Source organism: Podarcis gaigeae (assembly GCF_964106915.1).
Source record: "Podarcis gaigeae genome assembly, chromosome: 2".
Taxonomy (NCBI): domain Eukaryota; kingdom Metazoa; phylum Chordata; class Lepidosauria; order Squamata; family Lacertidae; genus Podarcis; species Podarcis gaigeae.
In genome coordinates this window covers 55,050,583-55,068,872 of record NC_139679.1, presented here as the reverse complement: position 1 = coordinate 55,068,872, position 18,290 = coordinate 55,050,583, and the positions used below count along the sequence as shown (strand labels likewise).

Below are 18,290 nucleotides of genomic sequence, written 5' to 3'. Positions count from 1 at the left end.
TAACTGGGATTAGTGTTCCCGTTTACTCATTCACCTGGGATTGTCCCACTGTGTTCTGTGTGGAAATGTATAATAAATAAAATGTGCTGTAAAATAAATGTGCTGAAACCATGAGAAGCCTTTGTCAAAGCCTGTGTTTCAAAAATAGAAAGGTATGAAGGAATGATCAGAAGCTTTAACATGAAACTATATTAGCCCCAAGACACTGGTTCAGTTTGCAGATTATACATGGTATTCATTCATACAGATCCATAGACGAAACCTAAGGTCCACTTAAAAACATGATAGAATACAGTAATGTTAAAATTAAAATTAAACAAATTTATTGTGCATTCCATACCTTTGTTCTTCAGCAGGGTGTGAAACTAATATACAGCACTTACAGAACACAAGCTTTAGTACCTCAAATAGCTAGGGTGTTATGCTGTTGTTCTTTAACCAGGTGAAGCTATTATACAGTACTGTTTTAACAGACATCACTGAGTGATTTCAAAATGGCTGCCATTTCAAATCTGCTGTTTACCCATTGTTCTTAATATAGCTATGTATATTTGCCTGCTATCAGAAAGCAAAATAATATTTATTATGGTATGCTCATGTACATAATTGGAATGACACACTACTAAAAGTTTAGTTAAACCAACTGGGTTCATGCCGTGGGTCTTGAACCTTCTATCCACAGGCTTGAGCCAGCTGAAAATTACAGAGGCCCACCAGTCATAAAATGGTAGTGTAAGGGCAGTGTCAGCCACAAAATGGTGGCAGATGGAGGCAGAGTGTGGCATTTTATTTATTTCATAAAACGTATATAACTGCTTGGTTGTTAAAGACAACAACCACTTCTAAGTAGTTTACAGAAAACAAAACCCATCAAAGGTGTTTAAAATTGGCAATTACTTTCGCTTTCTACTAATATCTAATCAATCTTCGGAAATTACTAAATTCTTTGCCACAGCATTTTCTTGTGCCAAGGAATTCCATAGCTCAGTGTTTCTCAAGATAAGTAAAGACATTTACTCTCAATGTATTGTAACTTAGCCTCCCCATTTCCTGATCCAGAGGCTCTAAGTGGAGAATGCTTTTTCTTTGACATTTCCCCCTTCCCACTCTCAGAAAACTTTTGAAGTATTTTTATCAGTCTGTGTTTTCTTTTCCCATTTTCCTTTCAAACTCCACCTGTACTTTATTTCCTTCCATTCCCAGGCTACCAGTTTATTTAATAACTTCTTACTCCTCTATAACAGCTTTCTACTCTTATGACTTTCCTTTAAGTTCCCAATTTGCTAATAATTATTATTCAGAGTTTATTTCTTATTTTTTTAAATATTAACAATTATGATAATTAGCCTTTTATCTCCCTTTCTAATTTCTTTCAACAGGTCTTGTGGCTCTTTTGTTTCAGAGGAAGAACTTCCTTCCCTTCATCTGTCTCCCAGCCACCTTTACTCAGCATGCAAGGAGTTGCTCATATGGACACTGGTCTAACTATAAGGCTATGGAATGGCTATGGAGCAGGGCAGACAAGTGAAGAGGCCCTGGACAGGCTCTGGCACTGAGGCCCACCTGAAATGGTCTGAGGACCGTCATGTGCCCAGCTTCACAATGTCTAGAGCTTTCAGACAACCTTATAATAGATGCATGTACTTAAGTGTATCATAAGTGTCATAAGTCCTAGAATTCAAAGAAACTTTCATATCAGGAAGAATGGTTCAACTTTATTATGTTTGCGGCTTTCCTTTCACAGTACAGTAAGCCCTCAACTTACATGCATTTAACTTGTGCATATTCAGCTTTATGCACACTGCAAAAGAAAAATTAAAGAGGGAGCAATCCCACCTGCCATTGAACCCAATGGGTTTTCACTATACACAATTTTAGTTTTAAGTGCAATCCCCAGAACATAACCCTCACTCAAGTTGTGGGCTTAATGCATGTCAAGTGATTTCTCCCCCAAAAAATCCAGTAATGCACTTCGTTACCATATCCTTTGTTTCAGACATCATCAATCTCAACTGGAACTGGTTGTTCCTTGTTTTGTTGAGTGCACTGCTGCATGATCCAATACTTAGAAGTCCTATTGTCTCCATTGGGACTCACTCCCAGGTAAGTGTGTATAAGCTTTCTTGAAACGGATACTAAACGTAATATTGCAGAACAAAGCAGGATCGCACCTTGCAAGCACATCTCTAGAAACAGAGACGCACAGATCAGACCAATTTCCTACGGGAAAAGACGAGTTCTGCACGGCACAATCCAAAGCTTAAGTCCAGATCGCTGACAGTGTTCCGGTCACAGCGGGGCCAGGGGGCAACCCCTTATAGCTAACACCGGGAGATTTGGTTAAAATCTCTACATAGCAAGGGGCGGGGTTTAGATGCCATGAGGGCCCCACCCCCATTGGATCACACGCAAGCTCAGAACTTTCTAGTACGCGTGTTTAGGATTGCAGTTTACAAAGAAATGTCGCTAAGAAAGATTCCTACGTACGTTGACTCCTAATACGTATTCCACTGAGCTCGGGACCAATTGTTCGCAAGCGACCTTCCACTTACTAGAAATAAAATGGAAGCTATCCTTCCATGCTTTGGAAAACGCAGAGGACATACCATACTTTATTTGGTTGAAGTCCCATCCACTGGTTGTGTGCGTGTGTATGCCTGTGTCTGTTCGGGACGGGACTGGACTCTGCACGCGCTCAGAGACAACCCCTTTCTTCGCAGTCTCTGCGCACGTTCCCGAGCGCCGTCTACACGGCGTGCCGAGGCCTGGCTCGAAGCCACCGGGCCCTCGGGAGCGGTGCCGACCCTTGTTACTTCCCCCCTCCTCTTCCCCGCTCACGTTGCTCGCGCGCCCGCAAAGGGTTTCACGCGTGCTGCCTCGACCTAGCCTGCTGCGGCCTTTCACCACTCACCCCCCTCCCACACCCGCTCGCCCACTACCTCCCGCGGCCGCGGATTGGCTCGCTCGGCTCGGGGCCTCGCCACGCGATTGGCTCCTCCGGGAGACCGGGTCCCCGCCCTCCCCCCTCTCCGGCACCCAGCAGGTTCGGCTGCGCTCTCGGCTCAGCTAGTTCCTGGTCTGACTCTTAGGCCCTGCCTGGGCGACAGGACAGCGGGGGAGCTGCCGCGGGCGAGTAACTGCTCGAGGGGGAGCTGCGGGTGGGGGAAGGGAGCCGGAGAGATGCTGCCCGGAGTGTAGCCGCCGCAGCAGCAGCGCCGCCGCCGCCACCATCATGATCATAGAGAACGTGGACGCGCTCAAATCCTGGCTGGCCAAGTTGCTGGAGCCAATGTGAGTGCGGCGGGGGGCTGGTTGTGGGGAGTGGAAGAGGAGGGCGAGGGGCAGCGGCGGCGGGGCGGCGGTGGAGGCCTTCACATGTGGGAGAAGGGAGTCGAGGGGTGAGAGGCAACCGAGGAAAGGGGGGGCGAGCTGGGGAAGAGGAGTTACGTATATGTGGGGGCTCCTTGCTAAAGAGTCAGTGGGGTGAATGAATAGGTGAGGGGGGGTCGGTAATGGTAAAATGCCTCAAATCCTGGGGTACATGTGCTGGGATGGGCTTAGTGCCAGGAGGCGGCGGCAAGAGGGGATTCGTGGAGAGCTGTTGTGGGTCGGCAGGGGGTGCGGGGCAACTGGCGTCAACTAGGGGTGTGCCTCAGGAACGAGGTTAAGGTTATAAGTGGTTATGGGGCGGGGAGGCCGCTGAGGGGCCGCGTGAGGAAGTTGGTTGTTTGGATGGGACACACACACACACACACGGAAAGAGTAGGTGCTGAGGTTATTTAGCTATGCAGGGTTACCATTTCAAGAGGGGTGCTGCTTTCTGTCTTCTGCACTTGCTCGTAGTTCTTCCAAACTGTAATCTGGTGACTAATTGTTTTATAATGCATAGCTACCACAGTATATATCACTTTAACAAAACCAGGGGAACTACTCTTCAGAGCAGCTCCTTGAAAATTAAAACATGCAGCATTAGGCCAAGTGTGCCTTACTGCAGGAGTGTGACAGTGGAGACAAAATGTTGTCCCATCCTGTGTTCATCCCTTTGTCATAACATCTGAAATGTTGGAGGTTGATAAGTTGTTTGTTAGGGCAGTTTAAAAGAGCACTTCAGACGAAAGAGGGCAATCTTGATTGTGTTTTTATTTTTAGTTGCAAGCTTTTGGTTATAAGTTGCTTTGGGTTTCCTTGGGCTGCTTACCCAGGGTCTGTGTTTACTTTTTGGAAATGAGGCACAGTGGAGACTGTGGTGTCTTTATGATATGACCCCTCCTTTTGGAGGGATTCACAGCAACACCCTTGCTATTTCCCATAGCTGCAGTTGTCAAAGTGGCCCATGGGAGTAGGGGAGTAGGGGAGTTTTGGACCACTGTTAAGATACAGTTCCCCATCCTGAATATATACTGAGAGCTTGACATTGTTGCTTAATAAGCTGGTGTTTTGTCAAGCTGACACTTAAATTCTAAGTGTATATCACTGCATCAGTGATAAGCAGGCAGAGATACTAGACGGAAATCTTATATTATATATATTTTTGCAGTTGGTCTGTTAATTGTCTTTTTGGCCCAGGAGTTAACATGTCAACTTCCCTGCACTTAACTTTGGGAGCAAGTACTCTACACTAAACTATTAGCTTGAATTGATATGTGACTTCAGTTCAAAGTTCTGAACAGAGAGTTAAGACTACAGACACTCTTGAATATGCCAAGAGTGGGTTAAAAGTAAACTTGAACTACCTTGTTGTAAATAGACAGAGTGCATTTCTGTCTCATTTGTATAATCTTAATGTGTACTTCTATGCTGCATAGAGTTGTGAAGCATTAATTTCCAAATGCCTGCCCAGTTCCTTGAAGACATTTCAAGTGCTAATTATCCTGCCTTTGTGTTTTTGTTGGCTTTAACACGCATTTCCTATTTCAACTACTACAAAATTCTGATTTATTATTAAACAATAAAGAAGCAGCAATTTCCCATTTGCATTTCTGGGCAATTTTGGCATTTAATCCATAATTACAGACTTGCATAATTATGACCATGAAAAGTTCCTAAATTCTTTACTGTGGGTGGGATTCACCTAGCAAACTCTATGAGTGAAAGTCCTGGGCAAGGGCTTCTGTTTGTGCAATGGGGCTTCCCCACTCTCCTCCCCCTGCTTGCCCCCTGAAATTGGCTCAGGAGGGTTAGGAGAACCCCTAGTACACGGGGGGGGGGGGGTAGAATAAATCGTTCTTTCTGGCTACTGTATAAGCTTGTGCAGATGGAATGCTTATCATAGCGCAACATTAAATTTCACCCAGTATATTTAGTTGTGCATAGTAGTTTCTGGACAAACCATTTTGGTTAATTTGCTAAATGACATATTTGGTTAATATTGATAGTTGTTTGGCTTATGCTTGCAGTCACAGCTGTATGTAAATACAGTTGCTGAAACCTAGTCTTGAATATTATGTCCTTGTTAGATCAACATGCATTTTTTCAGCCCTGGTTTCAGAACCGGTCATAAAAATGTGCTTCATTTAACATACGAAAGTAGAAAAATGTCTCTAATTTACCGTATGTTTTAGATTTCTTGAATATCTACAGCTACCTTATACTGAGCCAGATCCTTTGGTCCATCTCACATTATTGTTGAGTTTGCTGTCTTGAGTCTTATGCCAGGGTCCTATCTAGACTTTAACTGGAGTCTCCAGGCATTAAACTGATACTCTTTGCATGCCAATCATATGTCGTACCATTTTGCTATGGCCCAGTTGCCCAGGTAATTAAGCCATTTGTGGTTCAGCATCCAGGAGCAAAGAGGAAGTTTTTAATTCAGCTGAATTAAAAACCTCACAAAGGACACTTTGAGGGTAGAATAGTGATTATTTGCTCAAATGTGGAAATCAAAATTGGGGAGAGCCCTGCTGCAGTCATGCCCTGCTTGCTTCTCATAGGTTGGCCATGGTGAAAACAGGGAATTGGACTAAATGGGTCATGGCATGATCAAGCAGAGCTCTTTTATGTTCTTAGTTCTTCCATGGAGCTGTCAAAATTATACCGAGTAGTAGGTTTGCTTGTTTGTTTGTATAGCATTTGTTCAACATAATTTCTATTTTTGTATCAATTCTATTTTTGTATCAAGCACTAGTTAAATTAAAACAATAGCAAGATGTTCTATCCACCCTTGAATTAGAAGACTTCATTCTAAGGCTGCTAGCCTAACCATATGTACTTGGAAGCATGGCCCACTAAAATTTGTGGGACATGCTGCTTAATAATGAGGGGAGATATTCATGCTTAATGACATGTCTTCACTGAAGAGGAATCCATTGTAATGCTTCATTGAGTATTAGACTCATAATGCTGTAAGTTACATAACGATAGCAGTATTTTTTTCCTTAGATGTGATGCTGATCCATCAGCCTTGGCTAACTATGTTGTGGCATTGGTCAAAAAAGATAAACCAGAAAAAGAACTGAAGGCTTTCTGCGCTGATCAGCTAGATGTCTTTCTGCAAAAAGGTACTGCTGTGATTTTTATTTTATTTTATTTTTTGCTAATGGCAGGATTTTGTGAATATGGTGGTAGGAAACTTTAGGTAGGAGACCTGGAGATAAAATCATAGATTTGTAGAGTTCGAAGGGACCCCCAAGGGTCACCTAGATGGAGCTTAGTTATATGATAGCAGCTCCAACTGTATAAATGTTTGGCCTTCTCAGTAAAACAATTGTACTGTACTTATAAAGGAACTTTGCCTATTTACAATTAAGCAGTATATAAGAGTGTGAAACATCCCCCCCCCCCCCGTCACAGATAGTTTTAACTTCTATGCACAATTACTGGAGAAATACATCTTTACATTGGCCAAAGAGTATCCATATTAACTTATGAGAACAAAAAATATAAATAACTAGAGCACAATTTTATTATGGCACAAACCAGTTCATCTCTAACTTAGTGTAGCATGTGTTAGCTATGAAATACAAATATGAATCACAAAGTGTTTGAATATAAGCCATAAAACATTGGCTGCATTTCAATGTAATACTAAACCATAGTTTAGTATTGATTAAATTGTAATTAGATTAATTACAGTTTAGTGAGTTGTCTGAACCATAGACTGGTTGATCTTAACTATGGTGAAAGATCACAAACTATAGTTGAATCGCTTCCAAGCAGGTTGTAGAGGATGCTTATGATCCTGTTCTTGGGCCTGGCAGGTGCAAAACCAAAATAAATTATATGCTCCTAACTATGGGGCTGGTGAGGAAGCAGCATTCATCTTCACCACTGCTTTTGAACTCCAGAATTGGAAGGAATCGCCAAGCTCCATTTACTTACACCATCTTTTTCTGTACACAAAATGATTAACCAATAGGTTTTAATGCATTTTTGAGAACATATGGTGTAGATCCAAAGGGCTAGTTTAGGTAGAGGACAACACCATACAAGAGTGTACTTTTGTGGAACATTTCATTTCCTTCAAATGTTAGACCTCCGAGTCACTTGGCAAATGAATTTTTAAATACTCCTTACTTTTAAAGAGACTTGCAGTGTAGCATGGCAGACTTTTTGCTAATGAGAAAACTAGACCAATGCTCTTTCAGGTACAATGAACTCAACTGGCCTGGATCAAAACAGCAGAAGTGTGATTAATATAAAACTAGGGAGTAGGATCTCTTTTGGAATGATTCCTTTTTTCTGTATGTCTCCTCCAGAAACCTCAGGCTTTGTTGATAAACTCTTCGAGAGCCTATACACCAAGGATTATCTAGCTCCCAATGAACCAGCAAAGCCAGAGTTGAAGCCTGTGTGTCAGGTCAAGGAAGAAATCAAAGAGGAGGTAATGTTAAATTTCTTTGTCTCTTGCTTGTGTCTCTTGGTGCAATCCTGTGCATGTTTGTTCAGAAGTGTGTCCCACTGTGTGCATCGGATTGAAGCCATGCAGTATAGTCTTATACATATCTACTCAATAGCAAGCACCCTTGAGTTCAATGTGACTTATTGACAGGCAATTATAGGATTGTCTAGCTTTATTAGAAACATGAGTAGTTTTTTCCCTTTAATATCAAAAGGCAGCAGATAAGCTGGTGTGTGTATGTACATGTGTAGACACACACATGCAGGTGACAGTTTCACTATCTTTTATAGTGCAGATCCATTGTTAATAGTTATGCATGTCATTTTGAAAATCTATGTATGGCAGTTAGCAAAGTGAAAATTTCTTTCATAGTTCAGCCCTTTTAGATGATGAATGGCTTGGTAAACTTGAGGTGTCAACACTGTGCTTTTACATTTATTTATAGGCTACTCTGTAACAAGGTTCTTCAGGCAGCTTACTACATAAAAGAAAGTAAATTAAAATTGATTGAGTAGTGAAATAAAAAGTATCAATTAAAAACAATGCGACCCAAAATACAAGGAGGTGAGAATAAAATAATAAGGTTGAAACAGTTTAAAGCTATAAAAGACTTTAACAGCCCTGGATGATGATGATGATGATGATGATGATGATTAAAAATGTTTTTATTAAAAGATTTTCTTGGGTAACAAAAGAGGTATTCATGTGGTACCAAAAAATATAATACCGTGCTCTCTGCAGTCACCTGGTGGAAGCACCCAGTGATGGGTCTCAGACAAAGACTTCAAGGTGCATATAGGATGAAGCAGTCCTCCAGGTACCCTGACCCGCAACCATAAAAGACTGAAGGTCAAAATCAGCATTTTTAATTGGGCCTGGAAACAGATTTGAAGCCAGTGAAGGTGATGAGCATTGGTGCAATGTTCTCATCTCTCTCACTTAGTAACCTTTGCAGCCATATTCTGACTGAGGTTTCTGGACAATTATCAGAGACAGGCCCACACACAACATCTTGCATAATCCAGACAGGTGGTTCCATGGTGTGGATAACAAGTTAAACTATCTGTCCAGTTACAGTTGTCCTAGATGGGGCTTGTCAACCTGGGAGGGTAGCCCATCTAGGAGAAGGAAAACACCGATCCTAAACCGTCTCTACCTTGCAGCTATACTCATTTGTATGAAAGGCTTCGGGAGTAAACCCTGAGGAACAATCTATGCACACTGATTTGCAGGACATAATTAGGAGTATAAAAGTCTTAAGGAGCAAACTCTACACAAATCCAGAATGGGGTGCCTAAGGCAGTTGGATGGTGTCTTGTATGCCTCTTCCTATTAACTCCTGCAGCCAAACAGGTGCCAAATATATTGCTCTTCTTTCTTTTGGGCAACCTAGTGAGGCCGAGAGGGAAGTATTGTCGTCTGGCAGCCCAGGACCTCCATACACCCTACCCAGGCTTGTGCCCCAGGGAGGTCACTTCGGTGCTGCAAATACAGCAAAGTTGCAATTGTAACTGTTGTACCAATCTAAACTGGTAGAAGGTTCTCCATGCTACATTTGTCCTTCTGATGATGAAGCTGAATCAGTGAGCACACTCAGTGTCCAAACCTATTAAGGGAGTGCAACCAGGCTTTAAAGTTGATTCTGAAGCCAGATAACAAGACCTCTGCAATCTTCTGCTTTTTGAGAAAGTTTACTTGAAAAGAGAGGTGCTCTACAAGAGTCCACAACTTCAAGTACCCCCGCATTCTGTTACCTATCCTGAATCCTGTCGAGTCTGACTTCATACATTGCTTGCTAAAATCCTACAACCTTGGCTGTTCTAAGATTGTACAGTTCATAGTACTAGGGGTGTCTTGTTTAAGAGTAAGTAGTGGAGGAATAAACCAGTTAAAGTGTAATGTGTTCATAGCTCAGACGGGCTGATCTGATGTAAGTGGACATATTACAGCAAAGGTATTTGGCTATACTTAGATAAGGTCAAATGAGACATGATATCCTCACACCACACAGTCCCGCTCCTCCCCCATCTCATATGCCTGTATTTCATGTAATGTTAGAGGTGATTTTTATTTCTAATTCTAAATTCTCTTAGATATCAAAAGATTAACTAGATAATGCTTAAATCATGTTTAGACCCCCTTTCTATAGACAGTTCAGTATATTCTGTCACACTTTTGTTGTCTTTCTTCCACAAGACTGATTTTTCATTTCAATTGGCATTCAGGCCTGCCTTTGTTGCTGAGACTGCCTTGGTTCACCTGTGTCAAGAAAGGGACAGGGAGGATGTATCCATTTTTATTTTTCTTGACCTCTCTGCACTTTTTGATACTATTGACCATAATAGAGAGGCTGTCAGAGTTGAGAATAGGGGGACTGTCTTGCAGTGGTTTTGTTCCTACTTGGTTTGTTCTCTCCAGAAGGTAGTGCTTAGAGTATACTGTTCAGCCGCATGAAGCTTCCAAAGCACAGGGTTCAATTTTATCTCCCATTCTTTTTAACAACTGTATGGAAGTCTGGGCTAGATGAGGGCCAACAAATTGAAGCTCAATCCAAATAAGGCTTAAGACATTGGTAATGTGCAGGTCCTCTGTCTGCATGAGTAGAATGCATCTTCTTTTTGAAGGTGTTGCACTCCCTTTGAAGGAGCAGGTGCACAGCTTGATGGTACTCTTGGATCCAACTTGGTCATTGAAAGCATAAGTTGCCTCAGTGGCATGGAGTGCCTTCCACCAGCTAGCGCAGCTGTGTTCCTATCCAGCTAGACATGAGTGTGGTTTCAGTTGTCTGTGTTCTGGTAACCTTCACATTAGACTACTGCAATGTGTCATACATTGAGCTGACTTTGAATACAGTTTCCAAATTACAGTTAGTTCAGAACATGGCAGCTAGATTGTTAACCAGAACAAGGAAGCATGAACATAGAACACACACCAATTCTGGCCCGACTGCTCTGGTTGCCAGTTTGTTTCAGGCCCCAATTTGTAATTCTAGTTTTGACATTTTAAAGCCTTGAAGTGTCTTCATGGTCTTCTCCCCACAGACCTGATGAAAGTAATAAAACAGCATATTTGTTGTGACCCCCTGCCCTGCCTCACTTGTGAAAGTCTTCTGAGTCCAAGTAGTAATCCAGCCTTGTTGAACACAAGGGATATTGCAACAAATTATGAGTGCTTCCACAGTTATACTGTAAAGGCAATCTTTTTAAACCTAAAATATAGCAGTTTTAAAATTAAAATGAAATTCCTTAAAGGTAACAATTATAAAAAATATTATGATGGACATTTGTTTGTTGAATGTTTATACCACCCTTCATCATAGATTTACAGGGCAGTTTATAATAACATAAAAATGAATACCATAGTGTCAGGGTTTCAGAGACAGAGAGCGAGGGGGAAGGGTCCCAGGGTGATGAGGAGGAGGACGACAACGACCCGAGGTTGTCTCAGAGTCCGTCAAGCGATTCGGAGGATTCCCAAAAGGGAGCCCCCCTGGCCAGGCTGAGGGGCGATAGAGGGGGAAGCAGTCAGAAGCAGGAGAGCGGAGGGGGAACCCCCAGTGGGAGTTGGAGATCGGGACCGGCTCCTCTGTCGGAACGGAGTGAAAGGGGTGGAGTTACCAGTGTGTCAGAAAGAGCAGAACAGGAAACAAAGGGGGGAAAGAGTTCGGAGCAAGACGTCCTGCCGGAAGGGGTGGAGAGTAGCACCGAGAGCAGCGTAACTGTCGAAAGGAAGGTCAGAGGCAACGTACGCGCGCCAAGTTCAAATGTGGAGGCGCGCGGAAGTGAGGAGAGTCCTGGGGAGGAGCCTGGTCCCAAAGCGCGAAGGAGGGGGGAGCAGGCGTCAGAGGACTCAGCCTCTGGGGAGTCCCGGAGGGAGGGAACACAGGGGGGCAGGAAGACCCTGCGGAAAAGGAAGGAGAGGAAAAGGTGGAGCAGTACAAGCCTCTTAAACTGGTGCAGAGGCGGGACGGATTCAGAGGGGACTTCTACGATCTAAGAGTAACAGATCCGGAGCCACGGAGCTTGGGTGTAATGCCAACAATGTTCTTCAATAAAACCTTTTGTATATAACTTGGACTGGACTTTGGTCTCTTGTGAGCTGGGACCACGGGTGGCTCTGACAGTAAGTCCCCTCCCAAAGAACGCAAAAAATTTTTTTGCAAAGCTCACAAACGGCGACAGCCATGAGTGCGGAGGATCAGCTGATAGCGCTGCAAACTACAGTTTCCGAACTCACCGCTGCAGTCCTTGCGTCTCAGAAGAAGCATGACGAAATGGAGAAGCGCTGCCAGGACCTGCAAACAAGGTGGGAGCGTGCAAGCAGGGAAGGGTTCCCAGGGTCCAGATCAGAGGGAATTGGACTTGGAAGGCGGGGGGGGCAGTCTAGTCACCCACTTCGATGGGAACCTGAAGCACTACCCCAGTTTCAGAGCAGACGTCTTGTATGCACTGCACTTGCTTCGTCATGACTTTAAAGATGAGGAAGAGAAAGTGGGATTTATTATTTCTCATTTGCATGGGGAGGCCAGAGCGTAGTTGCGCAATTTGTGGCGTGAAGATGGCCCTGCCCGCCGCGATTCTGATGAATTCATTAAAGCGATGGATGCGTGCTTCCAGTCAACCGTGGATTTGGATCTTGCGCGCAAGGAAATATTTGGACTGCGGCAAGGCAAAGCCACTGTGCGTCAGTACCATTCCAGATTTTTTGCGTTACTGACTGCGTTACGCTGGGAAAAAGACTGCACACCTGTGAGGGATTTGTTCTGGGAGGGTCTCAGCGGTCCCATAAAGGATGAGCTTGCCAGGGGAGACAGACCTCAAACCCTGGAGGAGGTGGTGCAGAGGGCTCTTGCGATAGGGATACGACACGAGGGACGTCCTTGGCACAATGAGGAAGAACGTCAGGTGCGTGCACCAGCAAGGACGTCTCCTTTCATCCCCAGGGATTTCGGCCAGGCACATCCCTCGCCGCTGGTGAGGCAGGGGGAGGAGCCGATGGAAATTGGTGGTGCTAAGGCTCAAGCAACAGCCAGAGCCCCAGCTTCCGGTGCAGTAAAGGCGAAGCCTCCTAGAGGGACCAGGAAGTGTTACATCTGTGACAGTGCACTGCACATGGCGAAAGAGTGCCCCCAGAGGCTCCAGAAGCACACTGCAGCTTTAGCAACAGTAGCAGCAGAAGTGATCCAAGAAGAGGAACCTCAGGGAAACGACAATGCCTGGCTGGAAGCAGAATTGCTGGGGCTCAGCCAGGCGAATCTATAGAACAGTCCCCAGCGTCTTTGCAACCCACAGACCCTTTGCCACCCAAGCCAGCGGTGCAGCTCACCGCAACACTTCAGTTGCCAAATGGGACCACCCTAGAAGTGCCCATCACGATCGATTCTGGGAGCAACGCCAATTTCGTGGGGATGCAATTCGTCAAGCAGCATCGCATAGCGCTTCTGCCCGCCACAACGCCTCTGAACGTAGTCACGGTGGATGGCAGGAAATTGCTAGGAGGGCAAGTTGTGCAACAGACACCTCCCATGGTGATGCGTATTGGAGATCACCGAGAAGTCATTAGCTTCAATGTCACCCACCTGTCTGACACGCCTATAGTATTAGGCATGAGTTGGCTGGAGAGACACAGTCCTGCTGTAGCGTGGTACCAACGCCAGATCACCTTTTGCTCATCGTACTGTGCTCAAAATTGCATCCAGTCCTGCCAGGAGGAGGGGGCTGAGCAGCAGCTGCGACTTGGCATGGTGCAGGCAGTACCTAGCAAGTACGAAGGGTTCCTGGAGGTTTTCTGCGAGAAGGAAGCTGACCAGTTGCCGCCCCACAGACCTTATGATTGTGCCATCGACCTGTTGCCGGGGGCGCAGCTGCCGACTGCGAAACTGTATTCCATGTCTGAGGACGAGATGCAAGAACTCAGAGAGTTCATAGAGCACAATTTGAAGCGTGGATTCATCCGGGAATCTAAAGCAGTGGGGGGCAGTCCTGTGTTCTTTGTGAAGAAGAAGGACACGCCCCAAAAAAGACTCATTGTGGACTATCGGACCATAAACAGTATGACCAAACCCAAGGCCTTCCCCATGCCCAAGATTGATGATCTCCTAGCGACCGTGCGGAAGGGGAAGATCTTCACCAAATTGGATCTGCGTGGAGTGTATAACCTCATACGCATCCGGGAGGGCGATGAGTGGAAGACGGCCATGTTCACGCCTCTGGGCACGTATGAATACAGAGTTATGCCGTTTGGCCTCCAAAATGGATCTCACGTCTTCCAAGCCTTTATGCATCACGTGCTAGCAGGACTCCTCTACAAGAAATGTGTGTGTTTTCTCGACGACATCCTGATCTTTTCGGAAACGGAAGAGGCCCATGAGAGGGACGTAAAGGAAGTCCTGCAGAGACTACGGGAAAACAGGCTCTACGCCAAGTTAGAGAAGTGCCAGTTTGATGTGACGGAGGTGGATTTCCTAGGCTACAAGCTGTCCGACAAGGGGCTGGCCATGGACAGCGTCAAGGTCCGCGCGGTGTTGGACTGGAAGAGCCCACGCAATCGGAAGGAAGTCCAGAGATTCGTCGGTTTCGCCAATTTCTACCGCAAATTCATCAGAGGTTTTGCAAAGGAGACGGCAGCCATCACGGACACTCTGAGTTCCAAGAAGAAGAAGTTCGTTTGGACGGAACAGGCGGAGCGCTCTTTTCGGAAGCTTAAAAGCCTTTTCGCCTCCGAGGAGCAGCTGCTGCATGTGAATCCAGGCAGGCCCATGCGAGTAGAAACCGACGCGTCAGACAGAGCGGTTGGAGCCGTACTCCTACAAGAAGATTCGCAAGGGAACTGGAGACCCGGTGCCTTTTACTCCCGAAAGCTCAGCAAGGCGGAGCAAAACTACACCATATGGGACAGGGAGCTGTTAGCCCTTCACGCAGCTTTCAAAGCGTGGCGACACTTCCTCATAGGAGCCAAGCACACAGTACAGGTCCGCACGGACCACAAGAACCTAGAGTATTGGCGCACGGCGAAGCTCCAGAGCCAGAGACACATGCGCTGGGCGGAATTCTTCGCGGATTTCGACTTCCGAATAGAGTACATCCCGGGAGATTCCAACGTTATAGCCGATGCGCACTCCAGGACACCGCAATATCTCGATGAAGCGGCGCCAGTAGCGGCCAAGCACATTTTCGTGCCGCAGGCGTGGGCGTGCGCTGCCATCACAGTAGACCTGGACGCGGTGCGACGCGCGTTGCAAGTAGATCAGTTCGCGCAATCCAAGATGGAGGAGTTGCGCAGAGGTTTGCAGAGAGACGAAGAGTTCCAACTACGCGACGGGCTGTTAACTCGCAAAGGTGCCCTCTACGTACCAAGCGACGAGCTTCGCGCAAAGGTTCTGCAGCAGTTGCACGACGCCCCCAGTGCGGGCCATTTCGGCAAGGAGAAGACAATAGAACTGGTGGCAAGAGACTTTTGGTGGCCACGGATGCGTGGAGAGGTAGCGGATTACGTCGCCAGGTGTGACACTTGTCAAAGGTCCAAGCCAGTACACCAGAAGCCAGCGGGGCTGCTGGAACCGCTGGAAACACCACAGCAACCGTGGGAGAGGGTAGCCTTGGACTTCGTTACTGACCTGCCCAGCTCCAGAGGGAAGACGGCGGTACTGGTGGTAGTGGACCTGTTCACCAAGATGGCGCACTTCATTCCATGCGCAAAGGTGGCGACGGCGGAACAGACTGCCAAACTCTTCATCGATCACGTGTTCAGGGTGCATGGGCTGCCGCAGTCCATCCTGTCCGACAGGGGGCGCCAGTTTGTTTCCAATTTTTGGCAGAAGCTTCTAGGTATCCTGCACATCAAGATCAACCTAACGTCGGCGAGACATCCACAGACCAACGGCCAAGCTGAGAGGGTCAACGCGATCATGCAGCAGTACCTGAGATGTTACGACAATCAGCGACCCGCAGCTTGGGTGGACTACCTGCCGATGGCAGAGTTTGCCTATAACAACACGAAGCACGCGTCCACGGGGGTGACGCCGTTCTTCGCGAACAACGGTCGTCATCCCAGAACCTTTCCGGGGTTCGTGGCACCAGGAGAGGGGGTGCCGCAAGAGGCCGACCAGTTTGCAGCGGAGCTGCAGGAGGTGCACGAAGAGCTGCGGAGACATTTGGAGCTAGCCAAGCAAGCATATAAGGTGCAGGCAGACAAAAACAGGAGAGTGGGGGAGGACATCCAGGTGGGGGACTGGGTGTGGTTAGCGGCCCAAGCGATGCCAGCCAAGTCGTTGGCCAAGAAGAAACTAGGGCACAGGCAGTTAGGGCCGTACCAGGTGGAGGCTAGAATCAACCCTGTAGCCTTTCGACTGGCCCTCCCCGAAGGTTCCAGAGTGCACCCGGTCTTCCATAGGTCGGTGCTCACTCCCTACAAGGCACCGCACAGGTTTCAGGAGTCTGAAACAGTACCGGACCCACACATTAAGTCACCGGAGAGGGAGAGAGCGCCTAGGGCCGAACCTCTCAACGAGGTCACAGAAATCCTGGACTCGAGATGGGGGGAAGAGGGGGTAGAATACTTTCTAGCCAGAGAGGGTACTCCAGCCAGTGCCAACAGTTGGGTGCCGGACTACGCTTTAGACGAACCTCTTCTAAAAGACGAGTTCCATGCCCTTTTCCCGCATAGACCCATGCCAGCCGAGTACTTTGATGACTGGCTCTTTACGCCCACACTTTCAGACAGTACTTTCCGGGGGTTTTCTTCCGCCGAGGAGAGAACGCCAGAATCAAGCCCGCCCAGGGGATCGTGCTCAGGGGTGGACACAGAACCCTCTTATTGGTGGGACGAGCAACCAGAGGAAGACTGGCGCAGGAAATGGCTGACGGGACCTTGGCCGGCAGCACCAGACGAAGTGCCAATGGAAGAGGGAGAAGAGAACACTTTGGGTGAAGAACCCGAATTCGAACACTCATACACCGAACTGCAAGCAGAGGACATGGAAGTACAAAAACTGTATCCTGCATCTACCTCCGAAGAGCTGCAGCTCCCACAACCTGCACCCGATGGGCGGGAGGGGGGAAGGGGGGGCTTCGAGGGGGGGATGGATGTCAGGGTTTCAGAGACAGAGAGCGAGGGGGGAAGGGTCCCAGGGTGATGAGGAGGAGGACGACAACGACCCGAGGTTGTCTCAGAGTCCGTCAAGTGATTCGGAGGATTCCCAAAAGGGAGCCCCCCTGGCCAGGCCGAGGGGCGATAGAGGGGGAAGCAGTCAGAAGCAGGAGAGCGGAGGGGGAACCCCCAGTGGGAGTTGGAGATCGGGACCGGCTCCTCTGTCGGAACGGAGTGAAAGGGGTGGAGTTACCAGTGTGTCAGAAAGAGCAGAACAGGAAACAAAGGGGGGAAAGAGTTCGGAGCAAGACGTCCTGCCGGAAGGGGTGGAGAGTAGCACCGAGAGCAGTGTAACTGTCGAAAGGAAGGTCAGAGGCAACGTACGCGCGCCAAGTTCAAATGTGGAGGCGCGCGGAAGTGAGGAGAGTCCTGGGGAGGAGCCTGGTCCCAAAGCGCGAAGGAGGGGGGAGCAGGCGTCAGAGGACTCAGCCTCTGGGGAGTCCCGGAGGGGGACACAGGGGGGCAGGAAGACCCTGCGGAAAAGGAAGGAGAGGAAAAGGTGGAGCAGTACAAGCCTCTTAAACTGGTGCAGAGGCGGGACGGATTCAGAGGGGACTTCTACGATCTAAGAGTAACAGATCCGGAGCCACGGAGCTTGGATGTAATGCCAACAATGTTCTTCAATAAAACCTTTTGTATATAACTTGGACTGGACTTTGGTCTCTTGTGAGCTGGGACCACGGGTGGCTCTGACACATAGTAACAAACCAAAGCAGGCCACCTACCCCATTTAAAAGACCATGTATTGTTTAATTAGTCAAACGCCTGAGAGAAGAGGAGTGTTTTTGCCTAGCACCTACAGATAGGTGCCAGGCAAGCCTCCCTGGGGGGAGGTGGGAGCCACCACAGAACAGAAGAGCCTCAGATGATGATTGCAGGATCAAGGTTGGTTCTTATGGGAAGAGATGGTTGTTTTGTAGTTGTCCTCTTCAATACATTTCACACTAGAAGCAAATTTAAAATGTGTATACAGTGACTTGTCTCGAGCCTTGCTCTCTTATTGCTTAAATGGGTTTTTATATTCTTTGGGGTCTTCCCCGCGCCCCTGGGAGTGAGCTTCGTGTGAGGTGATGATTTGCTGTTTGTCTTTAGCCATTTCAGGAGACTTTTGAAGATGAGCGAGAGGGCAAAAAGAAGAAATATACTAGCCCACAGAAAAATCGTTCAGATTCTAATGAGCAAAGGTTAGTACCTGAAGTATTCTTCTTTAACACTTGTTAGCATTTGTTAGCCTCCAAATCAATTAAACTTCTCTGTTTCAGACATCATAATAAGTTTTGTGATAAATTTAGTAATGTATGTCTCC

At 46.9% G+C, this 18,290-nt stretch overlaps 2 protein-coding genes across 5 annotated transcripts in view; one reads left to right on the top strand and one right to left on the bottom strand.

The window, feature by feature from the left end:
- LARS1 (leucyl-tRNA synthetase 1) overlaps positions 1 to 2,866 on the bottom strand; it is a 46,516-nt gene extending 43,650 nt beyond the window's left edge. Inside the window, exon 1 of the mRNA XM_083728223.1 lies at positions 2,607 to 2,866. Coding sequence (XP_083584349.1) covers positions 2,607 to 2,609 — 3 coding nt within the window. The 5' untranslated portion in view covers positions 2,610 to 2,866. The remainder of the gene's footprint in view (positions 1 to 2,606) is intronic.
- Positions 2,867 to 3,007: 141 nt separating this feature from the next.
- RBM27 (RNA binding motif protein 27) overlaps positions 3,008 to 18,290 on the top strand; it is a 40,303-nt gene continuing 25,020 nt past the window's right edge. Inside the window, exons 1-4 of one of the 4 annotated variants that reach the window (XM_083728244.1) lie at positions 3,008 to 3,291; positions 6,379 to 6,497; positions 7,695 to 7,819; positions 18,077 to 18,168. In XM_083728244.1, coding sequence (XP_083584370.1) covers positions 3,233 to 3,291; positions 6,379 to 6,497; positions 7,695 to 7,819; positions 18,077 to 18,168 — 395 coding nt within the window. In that variant the 5' untranslated portion in view covers positions 3,008 to 3,232. The other 3 variants (XM_083728243.1, XM_083728245.1, XM_083728246.1) reach the window with 3 other exon arrangements.